This window comes from Hibiscus syriacus, unplaced genomic scaffold (assembly GCF_006381635.1).
Source record: "Hibiscus syriacus cultivar Baekdansim isolate YM2019G1 unplaced genomic scaffold, ASM638163v2 tig00113337_pilon, whole genome shotgun sequence".
In the NCBI taxonomy this organism is placed as follows: Eukaryota; Viridiplantae; Streptophyta; class Magnoliopsida; order Malvales; family Malvaceae; genus Hibiscus; species Hibiscus syriacus.
Genome location: NW_024063456.1, coordinates 177,022 through 188,411, shown reverse-complemented (window position 1 = coordinate 188,411; position 11,390 = coordinate 177,022). Strand labels below are relative to the sequence as shown.

Here is an 11,390-nt window from a genome sequence, read left to right as displayed (position 1 = left end):
TGTCATTAAAGGTATTAATGCCAATATTAGATTTTGTCACACCAAGATATCAATCAACGAAAATATTTTAACAAAAATATACATTTTAGAAAATCTAATGAATAAATAAACTTATTGATTAGTCTAAAATTTTTTTTTTTGAATAATTGTATTTGTAGAGTACGTATGTTATCGATAAATTATCCTTTAAATAAATATTATTTTATATTTATCTTAAATTATTTTTAAAAAATAATTAAATGAAAAAAAACTATAGTTAGAAGGATTGCTTTAAAATACATATCTTTTTTATTATTTTAATTATCTTAGAGTTGAGAAGGAATGAAATGACAAGCTTGACCTGTTAGCTTAAAAGAATCAAATCTAAAAAATATCAAGCTGATGGTACAGGCCCATTGGATAGGCCCAACCCAAAGCATATAACACATTTATTTTATTCATTTTACATGCCTTCTTTAATCAAATTTTCTACACCTCTCATCAGTCATCTCCTTCGTTCTTCCCCCATCTCCTTTATAGATAAGCTTCCTTTAAGCTTACAAGTTACCACATTTCTTAACCTTTGTCAAAGATCGAGGATACTTTTGCAAGCAATTAGGTAAGGCATTTGCATTTACAATATAAAATTTCAAGAAAATTATTATATTCTTTGTTTTTCATTTTGGGGGTTCGTCGTGAAATATTCTTCAAGTGTGATGTTAAGACGAAAGGGAAGAGAAGTTGAGATTGTTGGAATGAAAAAAAGGGAGGCTAAGCGAGTCTTGCTCATATTTATTTTTTAATTATTTTATATTCGATTTATATTTTTATAATTTTTTAATATCATATTCATTTATTTATTTTAAAAATGGTTAGTGTTTGTTTATTGAATATTTATAAAAATATTCCTAAACATATTCATTTAACTTTAGTTTAATATTTAACAATCAACTCTCTGTCTTATTATTTTTCTTTGTAAGTCAAAGAAAAATGATGAAATTATGTCGTAATCCTTAAATTCATTAGGGTTCACAGTTTTAATTATTAAAAATATAAAAAATAAGAGCTATATAAAAAGTCGACAAACGAATTTATTTATGAAAATAAATGAATTAAACATTATTTTTATTTGAGGTTATTCATTTATTAAATGAATATAGATATTTTTATATACTTAATTTTAACTTAATAAATAAATAATCCATGTTGAATGACACTTTAATTGTTGAGTAATAGCTTTGGTGGGAAGAAAAAGTATGGAAAATCATTATTACCAATTTTAATTTGTTTTAGACGATTTGTTGACGTAAGTTCGATTTGAAATTCATTTCCTTTGATTTTAGGTTAGTTGATGAGGAAGAAAATTCATCCAAGGCAAAGTTGGGCAAGACACATTTTACTTGGATTTTTTTTTGAACTTGGGAAAATTCATGATTTTACCACGCTTGGAAGGAATTCGATTTGCCACGCTTTTAGGTTCGCCTTTGGACACGTACTAGAATTAACCCAGCATCGCTTGGAGTTTTAATTATTACTAGTATTTTTAATTTAATTAATTATAAATTCCATCACCGAAAATTTCAGCCTCACAAAAAATTCAGAAATGCAAGGCGATGAAGCCAGACTCTTGCTAGGCTTCCCCCCGGATTCTCGCCCTACTCCTTCTCAGGTTTTTATTTTCACTATTAAATCTTTGATTATTTTAGGGTTTTTTTAATATCTTTTTTTTGTTGACTTGGGTTGACGTTTATGAATTGGAGTTGTTTTCCTTTTGGAGATTGTGGCCTTGATTGCTTTATTTCAATCAGCTAGTCTTACAAAGTTCCTCAATTTTTTCTCTTTTCCTTTATGAATTTGTAACATTGATTAATTTCTTTTATGAATTTGGAATTTAGATTAAAGCGGCTTATAGAAAGAAAGTATGGGAGTCGCATCCTGACTTGTTTCCAGTTCACCAAAAGCCTTCGGCGGAGTCTAAGTTCAAGTTGGTAAGCATCCATATGCCTTCAAACATTTCACCTCTTTTTAGTATATTAGTGATGCGTTTGGTAGGGAACCGTGAAGTTGGAGCGTATTGAGACAAGTTTAAGCATTTTAGAGCTTGATATGGACAAAGAAAGCATTTCTTCATTGTAAAGAGTTAGAGATTAGATTACAGCAATTTAGTGACTGCCAGTAGAATAATTCTACGCTTTCTATGATCTATTACTTGGGGAGTCTTTGTTGATTCTTCTTTTCTATTAAAATTATTTGGAGGGAGGGAGCTGGATTGCTTAGTGGTATGTATTGTATTTTGGTTAAATTCATGGTGATTTATAGTGGTATGATCTGGTGAGTAATTAAATCTATTTGTATTTTCTTTTCTTTCTTGAGTTTTTTTGGATTTATATAACTGTTGAAACTGTTAAGTCTAACTGTGGATTTGGGAGAGAAATTGAATTTTGCCTGATAAAGGCTAGGTTTAGTCTTTCTAAATAGTAGTTTCACTTTCAAAGAAATCCATCATTGTGGACTGACGTTTTAAGCCATTTACTATCTAAATTATGGTACTTCTGGAGGTTGCCATTCTGGACGAGAGCCAACATACTGGAAAACAAGTAACGAATGCAGTAAGAATAATGTCTTTCCACTTAGTTTAGTTTGCCATATCGCACCTGAACCTTAAAACTTTTTTTTTCTTCTAGGAACACTTGAATGAGATAATAGTCGGATATTTTTAATCATGTATTCTGCAATTTAGAAATAATTCAGTTGCGTTTATGGATGTGAGAAGTCTAACCTTTACATGTGCATATTTTGCAGATTGCAGAAGCTTATGCATGTCTACAGTCTGGTAATTCTCCTACCTTCATATGCTTTTGAGATAATATTAGGAGTGTTCCGAGAAATTATGGCTTGCAAAATCTCTTGAATAGACCAGTTTCCAGTTTAACATGGGAAGAAATCTCTTGTTTAATGTTCTCCAAAGGTAGCACATTTTGTGGAGAGATAATAGGTTGTTGTCTGAACTTAGAAAACTATAGATCATATGTCCATGCCTCTCTATGCTGTCTCTTTGGCTGCTAAACTCGCTTTGACTTGTGTATGTATCTCTTCTGGTGTTTCTTGGAGATTCTTAAAAAATATTCTATTTGCGTTGCACGCCTTGTTCTCCCGACTTACCTATTACTAAGTGTTGATAACTACCTCAGGCTTGCTTTATAGACTTGTGCAATGATTTTAGCAATAAAAGTAAACAACCTGGATCTCTGAGGGATATTACGGGTTACTGTTTCATCACTAGCTTCATGGTGGCAACAAAGTGGAATAAGTTGCTTAGAGCTACCATGAATTGCCATAAACATACTAAGCTAGAGATTCTCATGATTTGAATGTGAGCATACCTGGACTGCATTTGATCAGGTTCACAGCGAAAGACATAGCTTTTTGTCCCAGAAGAGATTGACAGAATGTCAACTGTGAAAGGAGCAAAAGTTGGTTTCCTTTGACCTTTCCCTGTTAGGAAGTGTTTAGATGACCAGCTTGCTGGGCCCGAGAAGCAGGACATGCTAGAAGATGAGGTAACTTTCATTCCAATTGAATTGTGTTCATTAAGCTTAGTCTTAAGAAATATGTAATTTGATTTGAAAAAATTCCAAATTTTAGTGCTATTCATGAATCATTTTCCTGATTTAGGAGATCATTATATAATGATGTTGAAATTTTTTTTGGAGATGATTTGGATGAACATGACCATGAAGAAAAGAAACCTAGAGAAATTATCACATTAGCTACTTCGATTGAACTATTGGATGTTTATTCCTGCTAGCAGAGGTGTCACCACTGATGATAATCTTTATTTTCTTGATAATGGTTCGGCATACTAGTTTCTCTTTCATGTCGCTCATTAAACCTGTAGTAAGCAATGAAATATCTATTTCCACTGGGTATTGATGGAAAGGAAAAAGTAATTTGATGTTGTCAAATACCAATATTAGATTATAGTTTGCTGTGCCATATATGATTATGAAAGTATTACCATGTCACTGAGATTATTTCAATTTTAATTCTCTTTCATGCCAATTCTTTAGTAGGTGAGCACATGTTTCTGCATCAATCACCAGATTGGGCACTATCCAGCTCATACCCTCTTCCTTCTTTTAATTTATGTGCCCATTTTTATTTTCCATCTTCTGTTACATGATTTGCTGGCGTTTATGGATTTACTTCATTTAAAATTGTGAATCTTGATGATGGTTCCCAGCTCTTTTCTTCATTTACTTTTATAAATTAGTCATTTGTTATCGACTTATCATAAATTCTCATTCCCACTAGATGGGAATGGATCTAGTAGTTCAGTACACGTCTGCACCTATGATTACAGTTGGTTGTATCTAACCTATATTCTCTTTGTATCCTCAATAAACACCTTGTTCTATTATTTGATAGGTTGTTGCCATCTACATCTTTTATGTGGTTTGTTAAACTGGTTTTATCCTGGATCCTAGGATTCCACTAAATGGGATTGAATCTAATGATCGAATGGCCAGAAAATGGTTAAAAATTAGTCACTTTGATGTAGGTGCCAATATTCTTGGACATAACTTATGGAAATGAGTTTGCAAACCTGATTCCGAATGCTTCTGTCTTGTTACTAAGTACATTAATGTGTACAATTCCATTTACATGCTATTCAAATTCATCTTAATGATTGTCACAGGTTCAGGAGGAGGAGGTTAATTTCTTGTTCAAAAGCATTGGAAACTAGATTTTATTTCTTTGCTCTGCTAGTTAGACATTGTCTTTCTTCTCTAGCTACATATTCGCATGTTGTGAGAATGAGAGTACCGAAGGCTCATGGGGGAAGAAAAAATCGTGCTTTGATTCAGATTCCTTTCCTCCTTATAGTTCTGGGAAGTGTTGGCCTCGGGGGACTAAACGCCACCAGGTAACCAACAGCATGACGAAGAATGGTTTTCTTTTGGTGGCTGAATACCACATTTTGTTAGTCTAAATAGTCGGTTTATTCTTCTTGTCAGGGCTTATAGAAAGCAAAAAGAGGCATGCCCTTCTCACAACCCATTCCTCCCCTGAAACAAGACCTCGAACTGGGGAATTATACTGTTCTTTCATTTTTTGTATCAATATGGAAGGAAGTTTCAATTTACATGAGCCTTGTTTATCGGAATCAAACGAATTTGGGTAATATCATTATACCTTTGACCTTAATCTGTTTAAATGTTTGGTTAAGTGTAATAAGCATGCATTGAATCACTTGCACAATTGGGCACGTTGATTCATTTGGTTTACAAGCATATTCATTTGAATCCTCCCCTGCTGCATGAACATTAATGATTTGGGTTAAATCTGTTTTACGAGATTCCAGTTTTGATCTTTTTCTCATGATTCTTTTTTATTAGTTACTGAAATTGGTTCCCAGAATATGAAAGCATAGCAAAAACATACATTACCATAAACAACGTTTGAAGAGACAAAGAGAGGATGTAGAACTAGGAGACGGTAATGACAAAAAAAGATCTAGGGAGAAAGAAAAAATATCTTATTATAATATTGATTAGTTTTAATATTATATTTGTCTCACTAAAAATGTATCTTATTGATTTTTTAAAGCTCAAATTTTTTAAATTTTGATCATGATTATTTTAAATATTTTAAAAAATTAAATCTTATTAAATATATATTTTAAAAAATTAAATCTTATTAAATATATATTTTAATATTAATTTATTAAAGATTTATAAAATATATTTTTCATGTTTTATAAATAATAAATTTTAAATAATAATAACTCAATGTTAAAAAAAATTTAATGGAAAAAATATTAATAAGGGATTAATATAAGTGGAACAAACAGAATATATATGTTGAATATTATTTATTTAAGGGTAAATTTATATCTTTATGGTTATTAAATTCTGTCTTCTTATGATTCTTTTGATTATTAGGATTAAATTTAAGATTAATAAAAAATGTCAACTAATTTTATATATTTAAATATTTTTTTATTGTTATCGAGTTTTAAGGTTTTGTTTTGATTAATCTGAATTGATTTAGAAATCACACCTAATTTTGGTGAGTGAACTTTCCAATGAAGATTTTTTGCATACATAATAATTCAAATCTTAAATTTGATTTAAACGATATCAAACTGTTTACTAATTAAATCGATCAACGTTGATAAATAACCTTGGATTGTAATCATTTTTCCACTACCTTTTTGGTAGGTGTTTCTGCACGTATAATAAATTTACTATTGTATACCCTTTGTTCTCTTTTATGAAATTTGATTTCCACGTTTGTCTCAATTTTTTTATGTGGAAAGTTGAGGAGGATTACGGAACTATTTTTAAAAGGTTTTCTATGATAATTTTCGATTTGAATGAATATTTCATTAGTTATTGAAATAACTAAATAAATACACGACTCATTTTTCTTATTTAGTCATCAATCTAAAGTTCAACAAAGCCTATTTTGTACAATCAAGAGGGCAAACAAACCTATTTACATGCTTTGTTTTGTTAAAATAAGCAATTTAATACCCAAAAAAATGATAATTGAGCGATCAGTGTAATCTTCTACGCAAAAGATAATATGAAAAAAAGGATTAGCTTATGTAAAATTAAAATAGAAAGGTTGAATTCTAAACTTGAGAAACGTTAAGGGATCAAATTTAGATGTTAACCTTTGGATCCCAAATTTTAATTCTTGACCTTTTAACATCTATCGTGTGATGATATCGTCCACGAAGCCGCTGCTTCTCGAAATCTCAGAGCCAGCATCGATTGAGGGAGGCTTCACTTTCACAAAGGCATCTCCCCCCCCCCCAGGTTAGCTATTTGTTCGTTTTCATTTCAAATGATTTGAGATTCATTTAGCTTTTTGTTCTTTTGGGTACGAATAATCTAGATTATTGAGGCTGAAACTTTGGTTTGTAAGGTGGTTCGGTTCCTCCATCTTTTCTGCGCTTTTTAAAACTTCTAAGAAACATGTCATTATATTCTTCTGCTCGCTTTTGCTCTTCCAAATTCCCAATCTGTTTCCATCTGCCAAAACCCTCAAAATTTCCATTTTTTTCCAACAGATCCATCTCTTTCCAAAAGGTCCCTACTAAATCCCCACCTACGCTTCAATCTAGCTCCACCCAGCTCCTACCCATGGAAGAATTCCCCCCTAAGCTCCAAGAAATCATCAAGCTTTTCCAATCAGTCGAAGAACCCAAGGCCAAGTACGAGCAGCTGATGTTTTATGGCAAAAACTTGAATACCCTCGATGCCCAGTTCAAAACTAAGGAGAACAAAGTCGAGGGCTGTGTTTCTCAGGTCTGGGTCAGGGCTTATCTGGACGAAGACAAGAATGTTTTCTATCAAGCTGATTCTGATTCTGTTTTAACCAAAGGACTGGCTGCTTTGCTTGTTAATGGACTGTCCGGAAGGCCTGCCAAGGAAATTTTGAGGGTTTCTCCTGATTTTGCAGTGCTTCTCGGGCTGCAACAGAGCTTAACACCTTCAAGGAATAATGGGTTTTTGAACATGTTGAAGTTGATGCAAAGGAAGGCACTTGAGTTGCTTATTGAAGCTGAGAAGGGTTATGGATCTTCGGGTAATGGTCAGATTGTGAATGATGACGGTGAAAAATCTGTTGAGAACTCAAATTCGGATTCAAAAGTCGATGAGAACTCAGGTGTTGGATTTGATTCTCGAAAAAGTAGCGAAGATAGTTGGAGTGGTTTGGGAGGTAGAGGAATGAGAATCAAGGAGAAGCTGGAGAGGGAACTTAGTCCAGTTGAATTGGAAGTGGAGGATGTTTCTTATCAGCACGCTGGACATGCTGGTGTGAGGGGAAGTGATGGGGAAACACATTTTAATGTCAGGATTGTGTCCAAGGAATTTGAAGGCAAGAGCTTGGTGAAAAGGCATAGGTTAATTTATGGTTTGTTGGATGAGGAGTTGCAGACTGGATTGCACGCCTTGTCTATAGTGGCAAAGACACCATCTGAAGTCGAAGCAAATTGAAGAGATGTCCCATGACTAGAGAAAAAATTAGGTTCTTTTTTTTATATGCATTTTGACATGCTTTTACTTTGGAAGTTTTCCACAGGTGCTTGATTGAGAAATGGGATTATTGCATCTTGGATTTTTGACAATGCATTAACTAGTCTCATGTTGGTTGATTTCAACGATGTACCCGATAAAGATGTTTCTATATTCACGGTATATTTCTTTCTTAACTCGGTGATGTCTTGTAATCCAAGCAATCGGAGGGGACAAAATATTGTGGTGAAACAAAATGATTGAATAAGGTGTATCATGATTGCCACAGTAATTTGAGGCTGTTGGTATTTTTTTAAAAATGTGTTGATTGCAAGGTAAATTTTGGAAAACGTGTTGACTGTAAGACTACTTCCCCATGCTACCTACATTTAAGTGGCAGCCGTGCAATTCACAAGTAGAAATTCCAAAAAATCCGATGCTTTCTAGAAATAATCTAGTCCTTATAAGATCCTCGCTATAGTAATCAGCTTAGATCATAAGATAATTTTCGGGGCACAATATTCAAGCAATTTTGCCGATCAGAGGGGAATAACCATTTCTAGTAAATGAAAAAAGAAAACCATTTATGAAACGAATGAAGGTTAAGATTACATAAAAAATACATGTCGGAAGACCATTAACGTACATGCAAGGAGAAAAAAGAATAACTCACGTTATGAACAAATCGAATACAGATCATATAAGATCGATACATGTAGAATTTCCAATAAAGCAAACTATCACCATCTAATTGTGCCCTCATTGTATACTTTGGGTGGTTGAATGTGTGAAGACTACCGCACGCACAGGCAAATAGAGATACAACGGATGAGGGAGGGAGTGCGTGTATGATATATGTGAGAGAGGGAGACGTATGAAATTATGTGCTTGGTGTTTTGGCACCCGGTCCTGGCCGGGCATTTAGCAGGGGCTGAAGAGCTTTGATAACTATGCTCATATTTGGCCGAAAATCAGCTTCATATTGCACACACAATGCAGCAACAGCAGCCATCTGCGATCAAACAATAAAATGCTTTTAGGCACATATGACATTTGACATTTAGTGAGGGCAGCAACCCCGGAAAGTTAAGATGTTAAGGTTCTAAAACAATGGTGTATCTATGCAAGTAAAATGTATTTGAACAGATGCAACTTCCAAATTTTAGTCACTTGAAGACATGTTAACAGAGAAAATGTGCAAATAAAGAGAGAATACCAGGAGCAACCAATCATAATAATACCTTGGCAACAGCCTTGGGAGGATAATCTCCTCCTAGTCTTTGATCAACACACTGCCTAACCTTGTCTTCACTGAGTCTCGGCGTAGCCAAACATAATTCAAAACTCTCTTGGTCATCATGTCTGGAAAGTTTGAGAATGGAAGTCGGGTCGGATATTAGAAAATAAGGAGCAGAAAAATGTACCCATGTAACGAGACTTTGCTGTCCACGGGGTAAAGTATGACCAACAGGTTTTCTCCCAGTCAAAAGTTCAAGCAGAACGACACCAAAGCTGTATACATCACTCTTGGCATTTAATTGCCCAGTCATTGCTTATCTGCCAATCACGAGAGTCATTTCCAAGGCATTTAATTGTCCGGTCATGAAATATCTCATTAATGAAATGAGAAATTAAGCTAGCTTTGGTTCCATCAAGCAATTCATGATTGATTTGCAAAATATCATGCTACAAGATTTTTACAAACTGTCTTAAACCACTTCTTATCAGAAACAAAAAAATATAATAGATGTTAGCACGAAAAGAATCCACAATTACTTACTCAGAAGCATGATAACCAAAGGTTCCAAGTACACGAGTGGAATGAAGACAGGCTACCATATCAGGAGCCTAATTTGATAAATCAAAGTCCGCAATCTTTGCCACATCATCATCAAATATTAGCACATTGATGGACTTATGTCACGATGAATGATGTGAGGATTAGCCTTCTCGTGCAAGTATTCAAGCCCTCTTGCAGATCCTACATCAATTTTTACTATTTGTGCCGATGTCAGAACAGGGCCATGCTGAGGTCCCTTAACACTTTTCTCCCTACATTAAAGGAATCATAATGTTCTCTTCTCAAAAAACAAAAAAAAGGAATGATAATATAACCAAATAAATACTTTGCATCCATTTCTATAACAGCATTACAAATAGATCTATGCTTCAGGCATCGTTATAGTCAATGGTTTTCAACTTTATGTAACTGGAGAAACAAATGAAGAATCATCACATACCATGGAGAATATCATGCAGCGATCCATTTGATGCAAACTCATAGGCAAGTATGCGGGAGCCCCCATCAACACAGTAGCCAAGCAACAATTGAACAAAGTTTTCATGTTTCAACCTTGATACCATAGAAACCTGAAAACCATGCACCAGTGGATATAATATGAAACCCTAAAGCAAATATCAAGAAGCAGTAAATGAAATGAATTATAGCTGACAATTGAACCTGGGACAAAAACTCATCATCAGGTTGCTTGCTGGCGTCTAATGTTTTGATTGCTGCAGCCTGCCTACTTTTAAGGACTCCATAAAAAACCCTGCCGTAGGAACCTTCCCCAATCAAAGAATTAGTACCGTAGTCATCTGTGATTTCTTTCAATTCGTATGCTGGAATAGTAGGGACTTCAATAGGTTGAACCTTCACAGTTTGAGCGCTCTTTGATGCAGTTTCAGATGTATGGTAACCTCCATCATTTCCTGATTGGTCAAATTCAACCCAGATAGACCCCAACAAAGCAGTCCCGAAGACTAGACAGAGTTCGGGTCGTGGAGGCAGGTCTGACTGGAGAGTCATGCCTCACCACCACCCAATACACCTTCAAGGTGAGGCATGATTCTTGTCTCTGCCATCCTAGCTATAATCTGGGTCGACTGTCATAGGGTCTATATGAAATTAGAAAATGACAAGGGTAATTATCGTTATTCCAATTATTTAAGTACCCTGGACTCTCTAGAGGCAATGTACATATACAGACACTGACTGACTCTAACCCGCGGGTCCTAGAAACTACTAAACCTGACGCTCAGTTTGATCAGAAGATCCATGGATTACAATATTACACGAGATTACCGAAATAGTGACAAAAAAATTTTCTTTTAAAACTGCTTGTAAATTTCTGAAATTTAATCATCCATAATATAATATAAAAATATAATAAAATATGGGTTTACAATTTATGTGGAGCGCCCAAAATGCATCCGCAAAATAATACAAATACTGAGTTTCAACAAGAGTTACGACTGAATACATAATAAGGTCTATAATAATACATGCTTTCTAAAGATAACTCAAGATGTACTTTGAAAGGTATATGAAAATCTGCTCTGCTACACTAGGATATTTGATGACGATAGCTCCCTACAATC

General features: G+C 34.1%; 2 protein-coding genes and 1 pseudogene across 2 annotated transcripts; 2 read left to right on the top strand and 1 right to left on the bottom strand.

The window, feature by feature from the left end:
* The first annotated feature begins 480 nt into the window (after nt 1–480).
* LOC120186262 lies at nt 481–5,183 on the top strand. The gene is made up of 7 exons (XM_039190247.1): nt 481–598; nt 1,323–1,455; nt 1,564–1,648; nt 1,875–1,967; nt 2,782–2,812; nt 4,774–4,906; nt 4,998–5,183. Exons 2-7 carry the CDS (start codon nt 1,331–1,333, stop codon nt 5,050–5,052), a joined length of 522 nt encoding a protein of 173 aa, XP_039046178.1. The 5' UTR covers nt 481–598; nt 1,323–1,330; the 3' UTR covers nt 5,053–5,183.
* A 1,547-nt stretch (nt 5,184–6,730) lies between these two features.
* On the top strand, nt 6,731–8,037 carry LOC120186212 (sufE-like protein 1, chloroplastic/mitochondrial). The gene has a single exon (XM_039190205.1). It carries the CDS (start codon nt 6,966–6,968, stop codon nt 7,989–7,991), a length of 1,026 nt encoding a protein of 341 aa, XP_039046136.1. The 5' UTR covers nt 6,731–6,965; the 3' UTR covers nt 7,992–8,037.
* Nucleotides 8,038–8,656: 619 nt separating this feature from the next.
* On the bottom strand, nt 8,657–10,818 carry LOC120186313 (annotated as a pseudogene).
* Nucleotides 10,819–11,390: the final 572 nt, after the last annotated feature.